Below are 24,902 nucleotides of genomic sequence, written 5' to 3'. Positions count from 1 at the left end.
AGAATTGCTAACACCTCCTCCTTATGAATCTCAATCCTGTCTAGTCTAGTAGCCTGTATCTCAGTATTCCCCTCGACAACATTGTCTTTTTACTGTGTGAATACTGACGAAAAATAAAATAAAAAATAAAGGATGTAATAGCAGAGCATTTAGAAATACATAATATAATCATGCAAAGTCAGCAGAAGGGGAAATCATGCCTGACAAATGTATTGGAATTCTTTGAGGTGGTAGCAAGCAAGATAGATGAAGGGGAACCAATAGATGTAATATACTTGGATTTCCAAAAAACGTTTGATAAGGTAACACACAAAAGACTACTTAATAAGATAAGAGTTGATGGTGTTGGGGAAGTGTATTAGCATGGATAGAGGATTGGCTAACTGATAGAAGACAGTGGGTTTGGATTAGAGGGGGATTGTTATTTCCCACCGGCATTTTGGGTAAGAACCAGACCAGTGCCAGGGTGGCACTGCCAGGGTGACTGGGTAGAAGCGTCAAGGTGCTAGGCTGCAGTGCCCAGGTACCTGGATGACATCAGGGGTGTCAGGGTACCATCCCGCCCAGAGCCCGACTACCCAGGGGCGTCCCACCCAACCGTTACACATTTAAGTATATCTAACTGCTCAGTTAAATATGCAAATCTGGATTCCGCCCAGTAAGGGCGAGATCCAGACTGCGAACACCTCGCAATATCTTGTTAAATCTCACCAGGCATCATGAAAAGATTATTATTATTATGAGCATTGTAAATCTTGTGAAAGGCTTCTTGCGATATTTAACGGCCTTGTTGTGTCACCGAGTTGGGCAGGACGAGACTGTTTGATCAGGACCTTACTCATTTTTGGGGGGAGTTTCTCCCTCGTCCAGCCCACACAGAAATGAACTGGCCGGTGAGACCGGTTGCTCAGAGATCGGGCCACCATTTTGAAAGGGTTCCCCGATCTCTAAGTGAGCACCCCCTCTCAACCCATGGGCAATGTCCTCCCCCCGCATGCATGGGCATTGCCCCATACCCCCCCAAGAGAGGACACCCCGCTGAGGGTCTCCCCACCCCCTCCTTTTGGTGCCCCCTATCAGGATCCTTGACACCCCCCCCCCAACCTTTATGAGGCCCCTTCATACCCGCCGTTCACCACCCTCCCCTTCATTTTCCCCCCTTACCCCCCATTTCATGGGCATGGCCCCTCCCAGGCCCAGACCCAGGCAGTGCCACCTGGGCACCCTGGCAGTGCTACCTGGGTGCCTCAGCAGTGCCAGGGTGGCAGTGCCAAGGTACCAGGTGCCAGAGGGAGAGCTAGGTGGCTACCCTGCCCTGTCCCTGACCATCCATGGATTTCCAATGGGCTGTGAACCCACCCAGGTAATGTTACGCCTTGTCCATGTTTGGACCAATACTAAACGGCGCCTGGTCCAAGCCTCGCTCTGGAAGCCGTCCGATCCTAGGCACAGGGAGAATCCTGCTCAGACATATTTAAATGAGCCTAATGGTTCATTTAAATATGTATATCTGGATCTCGCCAGCAAGGGTGAGATCCATATCGCGATGTCTCGCAGGGTTCAGATGAATCTCGCGAGACGTCACAAGAATCGAGAATCTCGCGAGATTCAACGGCCTTGGCACTCACCAAGTGGGTGCAATGGCGCCTATATTTCTTTGGCAGAACTTTCTCCATTTATCTCTTGGTGGAACAGTGAAATTGCTGGAAGAACTGGTGGCCAGTGTGATGCACTATCAATTACGATGAGACGAGAGTAGAATGTAATCGAGGCTTTATTACACAGAGATGTGTGGCCTCCTCCACCAGCTGACGAAATAGCTGCTGTTCGGAGAGCACACACATTTATAATCCGCCTACTGGGCGGAGCCAGCAGGCAGGGATCTACCCCCGTACATGTAGAACAGGGGCCTTACTGTAATACCCATATATACAATATAATACATCAGTGGTGACTATCACACAGTGCGTCATTGCATTGGATTCCCCGAGTAAACCTGATCCACTCATAAGAGGTTACAGCAACTCAAAACCATTCAAGGCACGTTTAGTACAATGCTGTACACCTTTTGGAAATCTGACACAGGAAATTGCTGAACATTTGTGGGTGATTCCAGGAGCCAGGCCTCTGATTGACAGAGTATACAGATTCTCACTTAAGCCACTCGCTCTCTCACTTTGATGGCCTGACATTACCAAAGTTTGTTTTGGTGAAATGCCATGCTCTGTCCATCACTCGCCACAGCTGAAACCTTTTGTTCGGGGTTAATCTCCCAGACCAATTTTATTATTTTCTGTCAGGCTCTGCTGACAGCGCAGTCTTTGGAATCAGTACAACACAAGGAACATTTGAGACCAATTTGTTTTTCATTGATTTCTTTGTGATTCTGTTGATTTTACTGATACAGTGCACCACGAGAGCAAACAGTGATGTTCAACACATCCTATGAGAAACTTCCATATCTCTGGTTAGGGAGCAGCTATGGAAGTAGGAGGATAGCCGACCATCTTAATAGGTGGTGAATAGGGTTGCAAGAAGGTAAAACCTTAGACTAGGTGGGAGGACAGGGGTACTATCATTCGGGTATTTGAAGGAGCCAAGAACATCGAGGCCACAATCATCCAAATCCAACTGCACTGAGCCGGCCATGTGCTTAGGATGTCAGGGCCCCGACTGCCAAAAGCAAACCCTCTTCACCCAACTCAAGAAAGGCTCCCAAACAAGAGGGAGACAAAGGAAGTGCTTCAAAGACACCCTGATGGCTTACCTCAAGAAATGCAACATAGTATTGAAGAGACCTACTTGGAGGAACCTCGTGACTGAAGGGGGCACAATTCTTCGAGGACACCTGACGGCAAGAGGAGACCTGGAAAAGAAGCGTGAGATAGGAATACCAGTGATCTGGAGCCGAAGGACCGATCCCACCTCCCGGAAACACCTGCCAAGTGTGCGGTTGAAGATTCAGCTCTAGGACCGGGCTCATCGCCCACGGAAGGGCCCACAGAACCCATGACCAGTAACACAGAGTTTTTTGGGGGACAATCATACTCTTCAGTGAGTGATCACCGAAGAAGAATCAAGATTAGATTTTTTTTCACCCGATAAAACACCATGGGCTGGATTCTCTGCTGGCGGGATTCTCCACTACGCTGGCAGCGCACCCACGCCCGTGGATTTCCCGATGGCATGGGGCTGCCCACAGTGGGAAAACCCATGAATTAACAGGGTGACCATGGGCCTCCTCCCTTTGGAGACGGAGGGAAGGGAGGAGAAGCAACTGTTTGTGTATACACCTCTGATCATGGAAATTATTGTTAAAGTCTGACTCGCGGAGCTTGTGTTCTGGGAGGATCCCTTCCATTATCCAGTGCATGGAGAGATCTTTTGACATGTCACAAAATAATGTCCTTTTGGAAATTTGTGTCATTTACAAGACATTCATTGAACAAATGGTCAGAAAGAAAAACATAAGTGCAAGGAGGCCAAGTCAGCCCATTTGATTCATCCACCCAGAGAGATAAATGAAAATAAGGCAGGGATAAGATGATATATGTGTAATATAGAAAATGGGATGAGAATAGATAAGTGCTTGATGACCAGTGCAAACACAGTGGGCTGAAGGGCCTCTGTGTGCTGTAATATTGTATGACTCTATCACGTCTGTCCAGATAATTCAACAGTAGCTGCGAGTAGGTCCTCATTGAGGAACTCTTGCACTTTAATATCTGAGTGGTGCCAGCTGCTTCTGTGGTGGTAAAGTACCTCCAGTGCAGGCATACTGGTCAGGTATCTGAGGTTGAAAAACATCCAGTCTAAAAGAATTGCTGTCAGACAGAGCATCTAGTCTTTATTGGAAGCACTTCAGAATAGAAAACATCCACTGTGGAAAAAAACTCGCAGGCACAGCACCTGGTCAAAAAAGGAAGTATTTCAGAGCTAATGGGCCATGAAGTGCTATAAAAACAAACAAGGCAAATGCTCCTTTGAGACTGCCTTTAGCTGTCAATCAAGAGGCTTGGGAAAGTCAATGGGGTTGAAATTGAATATAAACAACCAAGAAGGCATGCCGCAACAGTGAAACCACTGAGCCCATTGAAACTTCAAGGGGAGTGAAAGGCTTCTCTGAGAAACTGGACAGGCTCTGTCCTGTGAGAGGAATTTAGGACAGGCACACTGCAGCTGTGACTTGCCCTCTGAAAGGGTGTTCAACATGAAAGAAAGCAGGCGCCAAGGCTTCACAGACCCAAAGCGACCCTCATCCCGGGGAGACACCCAACCTGACCCCCCCCCTTCCAGCCCAACCCGAGCCCCCCTAGCCCCCAGCTCCCTTGAAGAACGCCTCCTCCCACAGCATCTGTCCAAGGTCCGCTGCAGCCTTGTTGCTCGGGGGAGGTAAGTGATACTCACCACCTTGCTCCCCCTCAGAGTCTTTGGCATCTGGTCTACGCTTTTAGGAAGCATTAGTAATTCACACCCAGGAGACTTCCTCATTGCGGGGCCGATTTGCTGACTAAGTGGTGATGCCGGCGTGGGAACAGTGGTGTTTTACGCCAGAAAAAACGGCACAAAAGCTGCACTGATCCTTCGTCCGGTGGGGAGCTAGCAGCCACGCAGTGTAAAGCCCCTTTACCCACAGATGTGGCACGAGAATTGCCGGATCTGTGGCCGCGCACGGCGCAGCCTGCAGTGTCCGCGCCATGCAACAGGGGCACCGGCTGCACAGTGACCCGGCCTGCCACATACTGTCCCCCTGTAACCCCTCTCGCCACCCCCGGACCACCCCCCCCCCCCCACCTCTGACCCCAGCCCCCCGCCAAAGCTCCCCCTGCCCGCGGAACGGCTCTCCTCTGACTCTGGCGGCGCTGGACTCAGTCTAAACAAAATAGCACGAGTGACCCACGCCATCGAGAACTCGGCCCATTGGGGGCGGAGCATCGGGGAGGGCATCAGGTGACGTCCTGAGGCTGTCCCGACGGCGTGCGGAAAGAGTACACCATTTCTGAGGGGGCGGAACATCACAAAAGCGTCACCGCCCCCGATTTCGGCGCCAATGGGGATTCTCCTTTCGATCGGTGAGCGTGATTTCAGCAACAGCGACCGGAGAATTGCACCCCTTTTTTGGGAGTCTTCCGCATCCTCCCGACATAACAGGACTTGCACCGGGCTCGAAACAGCCGGAGAATCATTCCTTTTGGTAATGAATGTTGATGGTGCTGTAATGTAGGGGAAAACGCAAGGGCAAATGGTTTCAAGTGGATGAGAAATAGATTTCAAATGCGAACCATTCACTATACAGTGCGCGTACGGGGTCATGTTCACAAGCGCTAATCCTTTCTGTACAGATAGGTGAAATGAAGCAACTCAATCCATATAGAAAATAATATTCTACACCAGAGGAAGGCACAAGAGGTAACTTTAGCAAACCTTTATTTCCAGTGCTCAGGCGACTGTGAATCGGAGACAGGGCCACAAGACAGTAATACCAACCCTCAAACACTTAAGAGGGCAGAAACACTGAATTACTTCCTAATTTACACTGCCTGGCTCCATTTAACAAGCTAGCATGTGTTAAGATAAACAGTAGGGACATCTCGATCCCAAACATCTTGAGGACAAAATATTATTTAATGAGTTTAGAAGGTAGTAACACGATAATGAACTCAAACCAGTATAGTCTTGGGATGGCTTAACAAAGGTGAGGCAATTGAATCAAAACCGAACAGGGCTGCTTACCTTTTTGTTCGATATTCCAATGATGTGGGCAATTGGGTATTACTTGGGCAGTATTCTCTGGTGCGGCCGCATTTGGAGTATTGCGTGCAATTCTGGTCGTCGCATTATAGGAAGGATGTGGAAGCATTGGAAAGGGTGCAGAGGAGATTTACCAGAATGTTGCCTGGTATGGAGGGAAGATCTTATGAGGAAAGGCTGAGGGACTTGAGGCTGTTTTCGTTAGAGAGAAGAAGGTTAAGAGGTGACTTAATTGAGGCATACAAGATGATCAGAGGATTGGATAGGGTGGACAGTGAGAGCCTTTTTCCTCGGATGGTGATGTCTAGCATGAGGGGACATACCTTTAAATTGAGGGGGGATAGATATAAGACAGATGTCAGAGGTAGGTTCTTTACTCAGAGAGTAGTAATGGTGTGGAATGCCCTGCCTGCAACAGTAGTGGACTCGCCAACACTAAGGGCATTCAAATGGTCATTGGATAGACATATGGACGATAAGGGAATAGTGTAGATGGGCTTTAGAGTGGTTTCACAGGTCGGCGCAACATCGAGGGCCGAAGGGCCTGTACTGCGCTGTTATGTTCTATGTTCTATTCCATTAACACCTATCTGATCGTGAGTGTCACTCTGCCTGACCATTGGAACCTTGGATTTGCTAGCTCAGTTTTCAGAGTAGTACGGGTGATCTGCAATTGGGCCTAACATTGAGAGTCCACCAAAAGGTTTGGGGGAAGGGAATTTTGTACAAGCAACCCCATAAATGGTCACGAGAATAAATGTAAAAGCGCATAACTGGTAATGACACTGGATTCATAATCTAGCAGCCCAGGCTAATGTTGTGGGGATGGGTTCAAATCCCAGCTGGGCAGCTGGTGGAATGTAAATACAATGAATAAAGACCTTGGGATGTAGGAGCAGAATTAGGCTATTCGGCCCATCGACCTGGAATATAAAGCTAGTCTCAGTAATAGTGACTGTGACACTGCAGTCGATTGTTTTAAAAACCGACCTGGTTCATTTAGGGAAGGGAAATCTGCTGCCCTGAGCCTGGTCTGGCCTACATGTGACTCCAGACCCACAGCAAGGCGCTTGACTCTTAACTACCCTCTGAAATGGCCTCGCAAGCTACTCAGTTCGAGGGCCATGAGGAATGGGCAACAAATGCCAGCCTTGCCAGTGATGTCCACGTCCACTTGAAAGAGTAAGCGGAAAAAAGTCAAGAAAGAAACTGTTGATGGGCTTTCTGATCATATTCATCATGCATATTTTGACATTTGCAGAAGATGTTTGTCTGACAAAACAGATTGGTGCAATAAATATGTAGGTGGGATTCAGAATCAGCGGACTAATGATGGAACAGCCACCCCTGTTTGATGGCTGGCAAAGCAGAGATAGTAAAGAATAATGCTACTCGAGGACAGACTCTGCTGCCTGCCTGCAGCATGCCTGGAGGACAATAGCAATAGAGGATTTATGGTAGTTACTGACATTGCCAGTGTCAGCCCTATGCTGTTGTATATCAGTTGCAGGTTATCCCGCAGTAAATGGTACAACTCCGGACCTGTCAATGGTCTCCTGATCCTGCACAGTTGCTGCTCGGTGAGTACCCCTGCTCATAAATGTGGGTGGGAAGATACCAGCTGGTGAGGGCAGTGGGAGCTGCAAAGCTCCTCTTCCAAACCGGCATCAGTTCGGCCAGTAGTAAGTGAAAGGGGGTATTCACCGGGGGAGCTCATTATCCGAACGTTGTGGACGTGCAAAGAGTCAGCACACATGGCAGAAAGCAGGAGGACCAACAGGGTAGAACGGAGAAAGAAGTTTAAAATGCTGCTACAACTCAATACCACGGTCTTTTCCAGGGAAATCACACACTTTTTAGCCATGGACAGCTATTTTACATGAGTGGGCAGATAACAGATAACTACACTGGTGTTAATGGCACAAAATTGTACAGATATTCAAATCCGCTGTTCATGTATTTAATTGTAAACTGGCGGGCAATTCAAGAGCTGGTACAAAACCCAAGCGGAAAGTTGGATGGTGCACTAAACTGGCAGAAATCTGATGTAAACGGCCTCTGCCCATTTTCTGCTCAGTTACACTGACACAAATGGCTTAGAACAGTGAAACACTGGACCTGTACTGATCGATAGAAGATTCATGGACTGATAGTCATTATGGTGCAGAAGAAGGCCATTCAGCCCATGCGTCCATGTCTACTGGAATCTATAAACAATGATTATTGGTAAGTAAATAAAAATAATTGCCTAAATTAATGTTGTGAATATATATTACTTTTAAAAAATTCTCTCAAAACAAATCTCCATACGTTGCTGACTGAAGTTCTTCCCGCAATCACGAGATGCCCACAGATCTCACAGAAGCAACTGATCTTTATGTTTGAGCTGTGGATGTGAATACTGTCAAGCATTCCCCCATGGAAGAATGGGGATCCAAACCAAGCCTGGCCCTGTTCTTTTCTGACGCCCACACATTTGTATCAAGTTTTGCTGGATGGTTCCCTGGAAATCTTTGATATTCCCCCTCTCAGCCGGCACGTCTGAAGCCAACTACAGTAAATGCAACACTGCCCCTAACATGCCTCAGCTAACACACGGGACATGGAGCCCTGCCTCCCTTCTGGTAATAATGGCTCAGTTACCAATCGGATAAGCCTGCTCGAGCCACCAGGAAGATAGTTTATAGCCTCAAACCATATATGGATATCCTCAAGAAATACTTGTGTGCCGACACATTTAGCTGTGTAATTACGAGATATGCAACCACAGGCGTCAATAGTATTGCAATTATGTCACTTTAACTATCAACAACGAGGTGAATAGATGAATTGCGATGACAATGTTTCTTCACAGATTCCATGCACCCCCTGTGTGAATTGCTTTGAAAGGAATTCAGGGGGCAGGTTCTGTGGTGAATGTATTACTGCTACCATTCACCATTGTATTGCACTGTGTTGTATTATGTTGATGCCCTTATGGGCTCTGCCTATGGCTCCACCCCCTCAGGGGAGGTATATAGATCTGCAGCCTGTAGGCGGCTCTCAGTACAGAGCAGTCGCAGGCAGGCACAGATCTAGCTGATTAAAACCACTGTTCACTTCTACTCATCGTCTCGTGTGAATTGATGGTCACATCAGGTTCCTCCTAGTTCGCAACACACTTGGGATGGAATGAGCCTTCACCTTAATGTTTGTGAATGGTGCCCTGATGTTGCCGTTAATATGGTCTTCGCTGAGTTTATGGAAGTTTGAATGGGAGCATTCTGTCTTGTTAAACATGAACTGTGGCAAACTTCAAGGGCCTGCAAGGTACCTCGCCAGCGAGACAAAACTCTGTAACTAATGGATCCCACTGTATATCAAGACTGTATCGCCCTCTGAAAATGGTTGGATCCACTTTGTACAATCATCCCAACTCTTCAGCTTCCCACATATGGGGTTAAGCTTTCCCTCATATATGGTCGGAACAACAGTAGGGGGATGGTGGGATGGAAGTAACATATTCACCTTATATCTATCAGTCCTATGATCCTGTGATTCATCAACGTAGAAGAACGTTAACCCTTGTATACATCAGGATCTCCCCTTTATAAGGTGTGCCTTGTAGCATCTATTTGATCTTCATGTCTCCCTTGGCCCACCACTTGCTGTTTTTGATCAGATTCCTTCTCCTTATATGGATGTGAAAAAATATTTGCAAAGATCTGGGGACAAGAAATGTACTCCTCCGAGACTGGGCAAGGCAAGAAATGGTGAATTCCGCCTTAAGTAAGACTGAAAGAAATTTGAGCTTCAGTAGACGATGTTTGAAGATACGCAAAAGGCCGGTTGCGGCGATGTGGAGCTAAGCCGCACATTTCGGCAGCTTCCGCTATAACGGACTTTTGGACTCTCTGGAGGAGCCCCAACGGAAATTTTTTGATCAAATCCCGTGTGGGATGGTGAAGTAAGGTCCCCCTTCCGTCGTATGGCGGGGATTAGTAGTGGAGCAGTGGAAAAAGGGGCTTTGGAGCAGCGGCAGAAACGAGGGGGAAAAAACAAGATGGCGGAGGACGGAGATCGAGCAGCATGGGGGCCGGACCAGCAGGAGTTTCTCAGGCGCTGCGTGGAGGAGCTTAAAAAGGAGGTGCTGGCGCCAATGCTGTTGGCGATCGAGGGGCTGATGGAGACCCAGAAGGCCCAGGCGGTAGAGCTCCGAGAGGTGAGGGATAAAACTAACGAGAACGAGGACGAGATCTTGGGCCTGGCGGTGAAGATGGAGGCGCACGAGGCGGTGCACAAGAGGTGGGCCGAGAGATTCGAGGCCCTGGAGAACAGGTCGAGGAGGAAGAATCTCCGGATTCTGGGTCTCCTCGAAGGAGTGCAGGGGGCTGATGCAGGGGCGTATGTGAGCACGATTCTCCATTCGCTGATGGGAGCGGAGGCCTCTCCGAGCCCCCTGGAGCTAGAAGGGACTCACCGAGTCCTGGCGAGGAGACCCAAGGCTGGCGAGCCGCCAAGGGCGATAGTGGTGAGGTTCCATCGCTTCGCGGACAGAGAGAGTGTCCTGAGATGGGCCAAGAAGGAGCGGAGTAGTAGATGGGAGAATGCGAGTCTACCAGGACTGGAGCGCGGAGGTGGCAAAGAGGAGAGTTGGCTTCAACCGGGCCAAGGCGGTGCTGCAACCAGCGCGACTGTGGGTCACATTTCAGGACCGACACCACTATCTCGAAACGCCAGAAGAGGCTTGGACTTTTATCCAAACGGAAAAATTGGACTCGAACTGAGGGACTGTGGTTGTGGGGGAGATGTTGACTGTATACAGGGTTGTAAATATGGGTAAAGAATGTTTCACGGGTGGGACGATGGATGGGGATGGGGGGAAGAGTTTTTTTTGATGGGACAGTGGGGAATGTGGGCGTCGGAGCTGGAGGGAGGTGAGACTCGGGGATGGGGGAATTGGGATAAGGCCGCAACAGGAGCTGCGCCACAGGGGGCGGGGCTGGCTCAGGAAGGCGCGGGCTTTTTCCCGCGATAGGGGGGGGGGTGGAGGAGCGCAAGGAGGAGGAGGGATTTCCACATGGGGGGGGTCAACGGGAAGGCGGGGGAAGCCGGGGTCAGCAGGAGTCAGCTGACTTACGGAAGTATTATGGGGGGAGCAAAAGAGCTAGATTCGGATCTAGCGGGGGGGGGGGGGGGTGAGGAGAGGGGGGCTATAGGGTTGCTGCTGCACTGGCCGAGGGGGAACTGAAAATGGAAGAGGTGGCCGGGGCGGGGGTTCCCCGTCTGGGGGACTGGAGGGTGCGGGAGACGCGGGCACGGGACTGGCCTAAGATAGGAGATGGCTAGTCAGCGGGGGGAGGGGATAGCCCCCCAATCCGCCCCCCAATCCGGCTGATCACATGGAATGTGAGAGGCCTAAATGGGCCAGTTAAGAGGGCCCGAGTGTTCGCGCACTTAAAGGGACTGAAGGCAGACGTGGTCATGCTTCAGGAGACACATCTGAAGGTGGCAGATCAGGTCAGGTTAAGGAAGGGATGGGTAGGACAGGTGTTCCATTCGGGGCTGGATGTGATGAATAGAGGGGTGGCAATACTGGTGGGGAAGCGGGTGTCGTTTGAGGCCAAGAATATCGTAGTGGACAATGGAGGCCGATACGTGATGGTGAGCGGTAGGTTGCAGGGGACGGGGGTGGTATTGGTAAATGTATACGCCCCGAATTGGGACGATGCTGGATTCATGAAACGGATGTTGGGGCGTATTCCGGACCTGGAGGTAGGAAGCTTGATAATGGGTGGGGATTTTAACACGGTGTTGGACTCAGCATTAAATTGTTCCAGATCTAGGACGGGGAGGAGGCCGGCTGCAGCCAAGGTGCTCAGGGGGTTTATGGATCAGATGGGGGGAGTAGATCTGTGGAGATTTGCCAGGCCTTTGGCCGGAGAATTTTCTTTTTTCTCCCATGTACACAAGGCCTACTCCCGGATAGATTTTTTTTGTTCTGGGCAGGGCATTGATCTCGAAAGTGGAGGGAACGGAATATTCGGCCATAGCCATTTCGGACCACGCCCCGCACTGGGTGGAATTAGAGCTGGGGGAGGAGAGGGACCAACGCCCGCTGTGGCGGTTGGGTGTGGGACTGCTGGCAGACGAGGAAGTGTGTGGGAGGGTGCGGGGGTGCATCGAAAGGTATCTGGAGGCCAACGACAATGGGGAGGCAGGTGGGAGTAGTATGGGAGGCGCTGAAGGCGGTGGTCAGGGGAGAGTTAATCTCCATCAGGGCTCACAGGGAGAAGAGAGAGGGCAGAGAACGGGAGAGGTTAGTGGGGGAGATCTTAAGAGTGGACAGGAGCTATGCAGAGGCCCCTGATGAGGGACTACTCAGGGAGAGACGAAGTCTCCAGACGGAGTTCGACCTGTTGACCACAGGGAAGGTAGAGGCACAGTGGAGGAAGGCACAGGGGGCGATGTATGAGTATGGGGAGAAGGCAAGCCGGATGCTGGCACATCAGCTCCGTAAGAGGATGGCAGCGAGGGAAATAGGTGGAGTCAAGGATGGCAGGGGAACTACGGTGCGGAGTGCGGAGAAAGTGAATGAGGCATTCAAGGCTTTCTACGAGGAGCTGTATAGGACCCAGCCCCCAGGGGAAAAAGAGGGGATGCGATGATTCTTGGACCAACTGAGGTTCCCAAAGGTGGAGGAGCAGGAGGTTTCTGGTTTGGGGGCGCCAATTGGATTGGAGGAGCTGGTTAAAGGACTGGGGAGCATGCAGGCAGGGAAGGCCCCGGGACCGGATGGGTTCCCGGTGGAGTTCTATAGGAAGTATGTAGACCTGTTAGCCCCATTGCTGGTAAGGACCTTCAATGAATCAAGGGAGGGGGGGACCCTGCCCCCTACAATGTCAGAGCCGACAATCTCTTTGATCCTGAAGCGGGATAAGGACCTACTGCAATGCGGGTCGTATAGGCCGATCTCGCTCCTCAACGTAGATGCTAATTTGCTGGCAAAAATGTTGGCTACGAGGATTGAGGACTGTGTCCCGGGGGTGATTCACGAGGACCAGACGGGATTTGTAAAGCGTAGGCAGCTAAATACCAATGTGCGAAGGCTCCTAAACGTGATAATGATGCCATCGGTGGAGGGAGAGGCGGAGATAGTGGCAGCTATGGACGCGGAGAAGGCCTTTGACCGAGTAGAGTGGGAGTATCTCTGGGAAGTGTTGCGGAGGTTTGGGTTTGGAGAGGGGTTTATCAGTTGGGTTAAGCTCCTATATAGAGCCCCGGTGGCGAGTGTGGTTACGAATCGGCGGAGGTCGAAGTATTTTCGGCTGTATCGAGTGACGAGGCAGGGGTGCCCCATGTCCCCCCTGTTGTTTGCATAAGCAATTGAACCTTTGGCCATGGCATTAAGGGAGTCCAGGAAATGGAGGGGGGTGGTTCGAGGGGGAGAGGAGCATCGAGTGTTGCTGTACGCAGACGACCTGTTGCTGTATGTGGTGGACCCAGTGGAGGGGATGGTGGAGGTCATGCAGATCCTAAGGGGGTTTGGGGACTTCTTGGGCTACAAGCTCAATGTAGGGAAGAGTGAGCTCTTTGTGGTGCATCCGGGGGATCAGGGAATAGGGCTAGACGACCTACCGTTGAGGAGGGCGGAAAGGAGCTTTCGATACTTGGAGATCCAGGTGGCTAGGAGCTGGGGGACCCTGCACAAACTTAATTTGACGCGGCTGGTGGAGCAGATGGAGGAGGACTTTAAACGGTGGGACATGTTACCACTCTCGCTAGCGGGCAGGGTACAGTCGATTAAAATGGTGGTCCTCCCGAGGTTTCTTTTGTATTCCAATGCCTTCCAATTATGATCACCAAGGCCTTTTTTAAGAGGGTAGGCAGGAGCATTATGGGTTTTGTGTGGGCGAGTAAGACCCCGAGGGTAAGGAGGGGGGGTTCCTGGAGCATAGTAGAGATAGAGGAGGGCTGGCGTTGCCGAATCTGGGTGGCTACCACTGGGCAGCCAACGTGGCGATGATCCGTAAGTGGGTGATGGAGGGAGAGGGGGCGGCATGGAAGAGGTTGGCGATGGCGTCCTGCAAAGGAACGAGTCTGGGGGCGCTGGTGACGGCACCGCTGCCGCTCTCGCCGACAAGGTACACCACGAGCCCGGTGGTGGCGGCAACGCTAAAGATCTGGGGGCAGTGGAGACGACACAAGGGTGCGATGGGAGCCTCGGTGTGGGCCCTGATCAGAGATAACCATCGGTTTGTCTCAGGAAGGATGGACGGGGGGTTTCAGAGCTGGCATTGGGCAGGGATTAGAAGAATGGGGGACCTGTTCATCGATGGGACGTTTGCGAGCTTAGGGGCGCTGGAGGAGAAGTTTGCGCTATCCCGGGAAACGCTTTCAGGTACATGCAAGTGAGGGTGTTTGTGAGGCGGCAGGTGAGGGAATTCCCGCCGCTCCCGGCACAGGGGATTCAAGACAGGGTGATTTCGGGCGTATGGGTCGGAGAGGGTAAGGTGTCGGCGATATACCAGGAGATGAAAGAAGAGGGGGAGGCTTTGGTAGAGGAGCTGAAGGGTAAATGGGAAGAGGAGCTGGGGGAGGAGATTGAGGAGGGTCTGTGGGCTGATGCCCTAAGTAGGGTTAATTCCTCTTCCTCGTGTGCCAGGCTTAGCCTGATACAATTTAAGGTTGTTCACAGAGCGCATATGACGGGGGCAAGGCTGAGTAGGTTCTTTGGGGTGGAGGACAGATGTGGGAGGTGCTCAGGAAGCCCGGCGAACCATGCCCATTTGTTCTGGTCGTGCCCGGCATGGGATGCGTTCTGGAGGGGAGTTGCGAGAACTATATCCAAGGTGTTGAAAGTCCAGGTTGGGGGCTAGCATTATTTGGAGTAGCGGACGAGCCGGGAGTGCAGGATGCGAAAGAGGCCGGCATTCTGGCCTTTGCGTCCCTGATAGCCCGGCGGAGGATCTTGTTAGTGTGGAAAGATGCGAAGCCCCCCAGTTTGGTAGCCTGGATAAATGACATGGCCGGGTTTATCAAGTTGGAGAGGATAAAGTTTGCCTTGAGAGGGTCTGCGCAGGGGTTCTACAGGCGGTGGCAACCATTCCTAGACTATCTTGCGGAGCGTTAGATGAAGTCTGGTCAGCAGCAGCAGCAATCCGGGGGGGGGGGGGGGGAAAGGGGGGGTATCTTTCTTTGGGGGGGGGGGAGAGAAGAGGGAGGGATGGAGAAGGGGGGTCTTTCTGGGGGGCATTTGAGCAAGAAAATACATGAAGGATCCGGAACACTGTTATGTACGGGAGGAATCCAATGTACAAAGTTCTGTATCATATTGACTTGCCATGTTTATGTCTTGCTATGCGAGCTTTCTTTTCTTTTTGTTACGGGGTGTGGGGAGGGGGGGGGTTGTTTGTATGGTTGAAAATTTTGTTTAAAAATTCTTAATAAACATATTTTTTTTAAAAAGAAGATACGCAAAAGCTATTATCGATGGACTAATCACACTTGCATACCTTTCCAATGTCTCAGAATATATATTGTACATTGTGTACGATATCAGATGAGATTGTCAAACACATGTTGGATGAAAGAAATCGGCATTCACTATCAGAGGGAGTGGTGAGTTCTTGATCCATGAGGTTGGACATTGCTGCCTATTAGGATTTCGCCTTTCACTATATTAGAATCCATAGAATCCCTACAGTGCAGAAAGAGGCCATTCAGCCCATCGAGTCTGCACCGACCCTCTGAAAGAGCACCCCACCGAGGCCCACTCCCCCGCCCGATCCTAGTCATGTGCATTGTGACATTTTTATATATATTTTTTTGACACTAAGGGCGATTTATCATGGCCAGTCCACCTAACCTGCACATCTTTGGACTGTGGGAGGAAACCGGAGCACCCGGAGGAAACCCACGCAGACACGGGGAGAATGTGCAGACTCCGCACAGACAGTGACCCAAGCTGGAAATCGAACCTGGGACCCTGGAGCTGTGAAGCAATTGTGCTATCCACAATGCTACCGTGCTGCCCGACATTTTTATATTGTTAAGCAACGTTTTGTCGAATACATTTAAAAAATAAATTTAGAGTGCCCAATTCATTTTTTCCAATTAAGGGGCAATTTAGCGTGTCCAATCCACCTAACCTGCACATCTTTGGGTTGTGGGGGTGAAACCCACGCAAACACGGGGAGAATCTGCAAACGCCACACGAACAGTAACCCAGAGCCGGGATCGACCCTGGGACCTCGCGCTGTGAGACAGCAGTGCTAACCACTACGCCACCGTGCTGCCCTCTGTCACATACATTTGATGGTCAACCTACTTTGTGAACCTTTTGGATTTTTAAGACAGTAATGACCCAATTATATTGAAGATTCTCAATAATAGTCATTTTCTGCTGGACTTTGTAATTATGCAAATACCCAACAAGAATAAGACCAGAGTGGAGAAATTTGGTCCCAAGGTGGATGCTGGCTTAATGGCTGTGCGGTGGTCACATGCCTTATAGCACTAGTTAAGACAGTAACTTGTCAAAGACTACTGAATTCTTATGGAACGGCCCATCTCATTCACCAATCTTCAGTGATTCCAATAATAAATCAGCAGGCAGGATTTTCCCAAAGCCAAACATATACTTGTGATGTGGGAAATAAAAACAGCTCAGGCTTTCAAATTCAGATGCTTTCCTTTGGTTCTTCCGACAAGATTCAAGAAGCCTATCGGCTCAAACACTTGGCACGTTGTTGAACTACGTTTTACAGAGCTCCAAGTTTCAGTCCCAGTATAACGGGAGACGTGTGATTGGCCTACCAGGCAGATTACAGCACAGTGGTCTGTGCTGGCGGAGCAAACTTTCACCTGGGCCAGAGTCTTACTGACATGGGTCCCAGCTCCCAGGCTGAAGAGATGCAAGAGAAGACAGGAGAACAGGGGCAATTTTTCTTTAAACACAAAGTAAGCCTGAGAAAATATAGCAATAGGAAACACAAAAACAAGAGACGGACAGAACAGAAGGTGATTTTATAAACTTTTCATTTGTTTGTAAAACTAAACTTTATTGAAAAAAATGGAAGAGTGAAGCCAGTTTGGAGATTGTTGTCATACTCACTGATGTTTCATCAGTCTGATGGTATTCGGGAGCTGAATTATTTTTTTAAAAGAATGAATGTTTCAAAACATTGAACTTCCTGGAACTATGGCACAATGGAAGGGTTAATCTTGTTTAGCTTAAACATTTAATGGTTTTGTTGTATTATGGATGATAGATCAATGATAACTGTGTGTGTGCACGTTCATAACATATATTTCTTGTCCTGATTCTTGTCTCGTTCTCTTTCAGTTTTGAAAGCCTGGACTCCTGAAATGCCAGAGAGAGAGACAAATTTGCAAGCCATATTGTGGGAACCCCTGCAAAGCCATCAGTCCAAAAAATGTGAACACATAGTTTCAGGCAAGGGAATTTTGAACATGGTCAAACTTCACGGTGAAGTGTCAACTGGCATCAATCTGATGTTAACCAGTAAACCAGAGAAGTGATAGAAACATTGCTTCATGTACTTCCCTAGAGCACGCTGCCAATGTGATTGAGCTACAAGTCCATTCTGTCTATTTGAAACATTGTTTGGCATCTGGATAATATGGACTAATTGCTACCACACCCATTTCCTATTTGAAATGGGGAAGAGGTCAGGAAAAGCTTTGAGCAGCTAGCAGTCACCTCTATGACCTGACTCCAGCCTAGGTTGACGGAATGACTCCTCACCTCCGCTGGACCGAAAGGTCCTTTGTGAGAGAAGTTTCAGCAGTCCCAACCCAGTTCCTGGTTGGTCCATGGCACAGAAACCGGCCCTAATCTAGGCCAATTCCAACAAAGTCTGGACGTTTCACTCAAAAAGGGCAACAAGAATTCACCATTGTGAGAAGCTGGAACTGCCCCCATTGGTGCACTGGGCAGAGCAAAGGGCAAAAGGTTGAGGTGGATCAGAGGGAGCTTTGCTGTCCAACCAATAGTGCGATTTGCAGAGAGCCTGGGAGCATTGTTTCCTGGTGTGGCAGCTTGAAATTGCAAAATATTCAATTTGCCAACCCTTGCGTCCCTCACCTTGGGAGGCACAAACTTTGCACAAGGAAAAGTCATTATTGCATTGGCCTAAAAGCCTATTGTAAATACGTCAGATCGAACTGTGTTTCAAAATGCAGTAAACATGTAATTTGCATGATTATACTATACCATTCATGGTTCATGCCTAGTGATTGAGTGTTCTTCTCATGCAAACACACAACCATGTATGTAAATATACCATTTTATGTATATGTACCAATTATGTGAATGTACAATTTTATGTGTATGCAACATATGTATACTTCTCATGTACATTGGAGTATTTGTAACATTTGTATTTTTGTATGAAGGAGTATTTTATTAAAGTACCAAATATTGTATGTTAATTATCTAAATATTTGTACTGTCTGACAGTGGAATCCTAACACCTATTACACCATGTTAAATATTCACACTGTATATAAATGAGTAGTTTTATCATGTGACTGGCTTGTAACGCTGTTTGGGTCATTGTTCTCAGTGCAGTAAACTTTGGGAATCCTGAAATAAAAGTGGACAATTCCTTGGAAATACATTATAGAACTTGTAAAGAAAAAAATATAGGATGGCGTCTTGCTTGGTGACCCTTAATGAAAGTTGAGAAAGGTAGGACCCTTCTACAAGACTGACTGGAACTAAGAAAGGTGGGGAGAATAGCAGATAAAGGGCAAGTGTGTAGAGACAGCTGATGGGTTGGTCGCCCATTCACTGTTGGAACCTCTGCTTGCAAAGTGAATAAAAATATTGGCTGGCTTTTTGTTGAGGCAATTAACATTCTTGTACTTGTATCGAGTTGAATGAGGCTGACCTTCTCATCTATTTGATCTCATCTAAAACGTCAAGCCTACCAGTTTGCTATGTGGTATTTAGTTACTCCTTAAATGAGTGCTGTGTTCTGCACGCATCCATTCCTTCAGAAAGTTAGTTCCAGCTGTTGGTCTCTCTATGCAAATATACACCCTGGAACTGTGCCTAAATTTGGCCTTCAAAACCATGAACTCCACCCCTCTTGTCCTGTTTCCTGGGCTTATCTGGCAGCAGTGTGGTTAATTTACTCCCCTTTATCCTGTTAAATGCTTCATATTCAATTATAAAATGTTGTCTTTTCAAAGCAATTTGCTTCAGAGATGAAGAGCTCCAGGAACATAAGAACAGGGGGAAGCCATTTTGCCCCTCAAGCCTTTCAAAGGGATAATTGAATAGCTTAACACCCTTCATACTCACTCCCAACCCTTCATACCTTTGGCTAACAAAATCAATCTCAGAATTAAAATTAACAATTGATCTAGCGTCAATTGCCATTTGCAGAAGGTTGTTCCAAACTTCTATCATCCTTTGTGCGTAGACATATTTCCTAACTTCATTCCTGAAGCATCTGGCTCTAATTTTTAGTGTATTCCCCATAACTTCCCTATAACCTATTCCCATGGACACCAGGAGTCAGCCCTTAGCTTTAGAAATGAACAGGTTCTAGGTCTGAATGGGCTCCTTCACGTTTCAGCACCCAAGAGTTGACAGGGTCGCTGTGAGATATGTGCTTTGGGGATCTGGCAACGTTAAACCATCATCAATTCCCTCACACGCTACATGGCCGATTAACTCATACCTTCTGTTTCCCCTTCTACATGTCTGGCTTCACCCACATGCAGTAAACTTACTTTTCATATTTACCTTGTACCTTCAATTCCCATCAAGCAGCCCAGGTGAAAACCCCAGCAAACGTTCCACCAGAGATTGTTACCTCTTTGGATTCCATGGTCTTCCTAGCTGGGTATCATTCATTCATCTCACTTGGATTGAAGCAGTAATTGCAGACCAGGAATGTAGGACGTATGCTGGAGGTTCCAGTACAGATCGCCAGGGCAACCACTCAATAGCTTCCTCCAACTCTGTGACTACTCTCTTTGACTGAAATGAAATTAAATGAAAATCGCTTATTGTCACAAGTAGGCGTCAAATGAAGTTTCTGTGAAAAGCCCCTAGTCGCCACATTCAGGCGCCTGTTCGGGGAGGCTGGCACAGGAATTGAACTCGCGCTGCTGGCCTGCCTTGGTCTGCTTTAAAAGCCAGCTATTTAGCCCTGTGCTAAACCAGCCCCAGACACCTGCCTGCTTTCTTTTAAAACAATAATAACTTGCATTTCCATAGCACCTTTAACTGTGTTAGCCAACCCAAGGTGCTTAACATAATAAATTAGATAATGAACTGCACAAGGAAATGTTAAGTCAGATGACCAGCAACGTGGTTAAAGGAAGTGGGTTTTATGAAATGTCTTGAAGCGAGAGGCGGAGTTGCTTAGGGAGGGAATTCCGCAGGTTATGACCCTAGGGAAAATGAAGGCACGGCTGCCAATGTTGGAGCAATGAAAATCCAAGGTGTACAAGAGGCCAAAAATAGAGGAGCACAGAGATGTTGGAGGGGTGTAGAGCTGGAAGACATTAGAGAGATAGAGAGGGGTGAAACCATGGAGGCATTTGAAACCAAGAACGAGTATCTAAAAATCTGAGATTGTTGCCAGACCAGAAGTCCATGCATGTCAATGAGCAAGGGGTGATAGGCAGGGCTTTACAAAGCTTTTTCCAGCAGAGAGGAAGGTTTAGCCCAACAGGTCTATGTTGGTCTGTGCAAGTTAGGATACTCGCTTGTTGAGCTTTGGCAGAACCAGCTGCTGACCCTTAGACATGTTATATCCTTACCACGTGGATATACATAGATTTTGATCAGCTTTCCTCTCTCAGTTCTGACCCAGAACTGACGGGTTAACCGTCACCTCCATTTGTAGCTATTTATGAGCCTACAGTGTATTTCCAGTATTTTCCATTCTTCGTTTCAGGTTTCTAATATTCAGCGTTATCCTTACCTCCCTATAGTTCACTATTCACAGCTGTGTGGACTTGAGCTTTCTGAAGTCATTCATAAAATGGGAAGATGTCACCTGTCTGATACAGAAGAACTTCTGTACCATTTTCCCCAATGTCTTTAATCAATGCAGGAGAGGCCCATAGTTCCCTGAACAACCCCTTCTGATCTCTTAATATCCATTTCTAACAGTAGTGCAAATTGAATGGAGTGTATTCCTAAATTGAATTGATCTACCTTCCCTCCCTGATGGACAGGACTGGCTGTCAGCATGTGTGGTACAGTACCCTTTGGTGAGGCCGTGCCTTCAAGAGAACTGGGGGAAAAGGAAATTAAGCGAAAAAGTCCAATAAAGAGCACTAAGAACAGAAAAAAGAAGAGAAGTATAGAAAATCAGAGATATAGGCAGCCTAAAAATGACCCTGTTTCAAGCAACTGTTAGAATAGCAGGTGGCAGCATGCCACGTGATTACGTTGAATGTTTGTACACAAAATATCTTTTCAAGACCGATGAACAATATGAATCAGAGAAAGACAATAAAGATGAGAATAAAGATGGATGGTGAAATCTGCTCTGCTGTGCTCGTTTTTGCTTCTACATTGATAAGGGAGCTCATCCAACTCTTGTGCCCCTTCTCGTAATCCAATGAAGAGCGCCATTTTCAAAAACTTGCTCTTCTCAGTAAAAGTGCAACATGTAACATGAGTAAAGTAGGAGAGTGGGCAGCATGGTGGCGCAGTGGGTTAGCCCTGCTGCCTCACGGCGCCGAGGTCCCAGGTTCGATCCCGGCTCTGGGTCACTGTCCGTGTGGAGTTTGCACATTCTCCCCGTGTTTGCGTGGGTTTCGCCCCCACAACCCAAAAGATGTGCAGGGTAGGTGGATTGGCCACGCTAAATTGCCCCTTAATTGGAAAAAATGAATTGGGTACTCTAAATTTATTTTTTTAAAAGAAGGGGAGAGAATTTACAAAATAGCTTTGAATTTAAAAGTACCAGTCATTCTAATAGTGTACTCACCAATGAAGATTTTCAGTTTGGGGTGTCACTCCCCGGACTATACATATTGTGTTCTTTAAATGACTTTGAGATATTTAGAATGATTCGGCCTATCACATTTGCAACCCCTGTAGGAGGCCGATGTTGGGATGGGGCAAGGGTAGTAAATTCAACAAGTATTGTCAAACTCTTTTCCTAATTTGCCAATCTGCAAATCCATCCTTTACCTGCACAAATTAAAATACTTTATAACATTAACTTGACCAACTAAAAATCAAATATAATACACAAACGTATTCAGTTCTCGTCACACCAACATTTCTCAAAGAGCTTTGGCATATTTTTTGAAGTAATTGAGACAGACCGTGGCTCCTCTAATGTGCTTTGGGTTCTGGGATGTGTCCAACTTGCCTTTTTGCAACCAGTACAGCTTCTCTGCACTATCCGTACTCCCACGGGTGAAACTCCTGAAAGGTCAATCGTCCAAGTACTTCCAGCTGCATTCAAATGCTATTTGAATCATTTGGAGAGGGACAAAAAAAGGAAAACAAATTATTTTCAGTTCATCAAATGAATTGTTACCAACTGTGCAAAACTCTGAACTCTGTCTTTTCAATTGTTTGCTTTCAGGAAAATCCAAGGAATGCAACCTGGAGGACACCGGTGTGATTTCCATTAGTCAGGGTTTGGATACTTGCCGAAGATCATAAGTTGCAATGTGCACTTTGTCACGGTGGAAATAAAAGGATCATATGCGGCATTTTTTTGCTTGTTGCTGTCTGCTTCATTGAGAAATTCACAAACTTGGATTGGTGGGGCTGTTTGAAAGTCTCTTTTTGTTCCCTGCTTCGCCCAGGTGTGTAGGTTAGTTTAAATGCATCTGAAGCAATTGGTTACTGCAGAGCCTGAGAGGCGAGATTCCAACAGCTTCGTAAACTTGGGCTTCCCGTTGAATGAGCAGGCACTTGGAGAAGGCAGCCCTGGTAAGTTCAAAGGGCGCGATCTTTGTCATCGCCAGTTGGCAGTCCCAAGTGTGCAAGCATCTATCTGATCCATATATTGGGTGAATTGTGATCTGAAGGAAGGAATGAGAAGTGGAAATGATTCTCATCTATGAACTGGAAGATCAAGCATGCGATTCTAGATGGACAAACTATTAAATTGAAGAGGTTGAAGCCATCCCGAGAATCTAAATAATACCAATTTTATACTTACTATTGGACAAGAATTTCTGCTTTTGGCACAATCAACTATCCGGGTGAAAATTGCACTAATTTCCCGGAGTTCTTTTTAAAATGAAGTTTTGGTTTAAACCTATGACACCTACCAGTGCTAAGTACTTTCTGCTGTGAATAAGAGAAAGTGAAACCACTTAGCTCCTTTTGATGTGGTGAGGGGCTGTCCATCATAGCAAGAGTCTTTATAATTGTGGTTTACATTAAAACAAAGTACTGGAGATGCATTCAAGCGTGAAAGGAAAGATAGATGAACAATCCACCAAGCACCTGTCTCTAGACTAATAAAACTGTCAATCATTTGTTATGGGCCAGGGCTTAGAAACTCCAAAGTGTATTACGAAGCTCACCTGACCTATACATTTGATGTTGAATTTGGCTAGGATGAGCACAAGAGCCTTCACTTCAGGTGTTATTCATCAGTCTTCCTAGGCGCTTTTATCAAAAAAAGTTTATTATAAGAATGTAGTTAATATATATAAAACACTTGGCGAGAGTTTGTTATCAATTACAAACATTTTAAAAAACACAACAGCTACAGTAATCCATGTATATATCTCTTAATGAGTGACGGGGCTGACATATGATGGCTATGGGACGTGTCAATCCCATGAATTGAATTGGACCAATATCCCAGTAGACGGAGGCAGCCTCCATTACCACCTTAGGCCTGCCTCAGCCCAGACACTCAGAGACCAAAATACCTGGTGAGTGAGCTGAATTTAGAAATCAAGGGGCGCGATTCTCCGCTCCCGCGCCAGTTGGGAGAATCGCCTGGCACACCATTTTGCCCCGCGACGCCGGTCCGATGCCCTCCCACGATTCACCCATTCACCCAAGCGGTGAGAACGGCCCCGTCGGGTTCTGCGCAGTACAGGCCGGAGAATCGCCCGGGACACCCAAAATGGCGATTATCCGCTACACCCGCTATTCTCCGGCCCGGATGGGCCGGGCGGCCTGCCCAAAACGACGGCTTCCCGCCGGCGCCACCCACACCTGGTCGCTGCCGGCCGGAACAGCGCGGGAACGCTGGGGAGGTGGCCTGTGGGGGGCAAGGGGGGTTCTTTAACCGGGGTAGGACTCAAAAGGGGTCGGGCCCGCGATCGGTGCCCACCGATCGACAGGTCGGCCTCTCTGAAGGACGACCTCCTTTCCTCCACGCCCCGCAAGATCCATTCGACATCTTCTTGCGGGGTGGCCTCGGGGAGGACGGCAACCACGCATGCGCGGGTGACGCCAGTTACGCGGTGGATGACGCAGCGCTGCTTTTATGCGGCGCCAATGCCCGGCGCGCACTAACGACGCTGCTTTTGCGACACGCCCCCCGAGTTTCTCGCGGCCCCGATCCTAGCCCATTTTCGGGCCTTGAATTGGTCGAGATCGGGGTCGTTTTGCGCCGTCGTGAACCTCGATGCCGTTCACGACGGCATGGGCACTTAGTCGCGGGAGCGGAGAATCGCGCCCAAGATCTCAACAAGAAGAAATGGTTCCTGATTTGAAGACAAAAATCCGACCAGCACCTCTGACAGTACAGCACTCCCTTTAAGAAATGTTTTTTTTTTTAAATAATATTTTATTGAAAATTTTTGGTCAACCAACACAGTACATTGTGCATCCTTTACACAACATTGTAACAATACAGATAATAATGACCTTTTTTAAATTTAAACAAAAACAACAACAAATAAATAAATATTAAATAACAAAAAATAAAAACTAGCCCTAATTGGCAACTGCCTTGTCTCAGGCCACACACACCCCCCCCCCCCATCCCCCCCCATCCCTCCCCCCCCCCCCCCCCCAAGTCCTGGGCCGCTGCTGCTGCCTTCTTTGTTCTCCCCTATCTATCTTTCCGCAAGATATTCGACGAACGGTTGCCACCGCCTAGTAAACCCTTGAGCCGACCCCCTTAGGACGAACTTAATCCGCTCTAACTTTATGAACCCCGCCATATCATTTATCCAGGTCTCCA

General features: G+C 48.1%; 1 protein-coding gene across 4 annotated transcripts in view; it reads left to right on the top strand.

Annotated features, from left to right (window-relative positions):
• The window catches only part of LOC140387660 (uncharacterized), a 91,299-nt gene extending 68,844 nt beyond the window's left edge, over nucleotides 1-22,455 (top strand). Inside the window, exons 8-10 of one of the 4 annotated variants that reach the window (XM_072470850.1) lie at nucleotides 17,078-17,188; nucleotides 18,326-18,445; nucleotides 22,326-22,455. In XM_072470850.1, the coding sequence (XP_072326951.1) occupies nucleotides 17,078-17,188; nucleotides 18,326-18,423 (209 nt within the window). In that variant the 3' untranslated portion in view covers nucleotides 18,424-18,445; nucleotides 22,326-22,455. Of the gene's footprint in view, nucleotides 1-17,077; nucleotides 17,189-18,320; nucleotides 18,446-22,325 lie in introns of those variants that run through there. The other 3 variants (XM_072470851.1, XM_072470852.1, XM_072470853.1) reach the window with 3 other exon arrangements.
• Nucleotides 22,456-24,902: the final 2,447 nt, after the last annotated feature.

The sequence above is a fragment of the Scyliorhinus torazame genome, chromosome 13 (assembly GCF_047496885.1).
Source record: "Scyliorhinus torazame isolate Kashiwa2021f chromosome 13, sScyTor2.1, whole genome shotgun sequence".
Classification (NCBI taxonomy): domain Eukaryota; kingdom Metazoa; phylum Chordata; class Chondrichthyes; order Carcharhiniformes; family Scyliorhinidae; genus Scyliorhinus; species Scyliorhinus torazame.
This window is presented reverse-complemented; position numbering and strand designations above follow the sequence as displayed.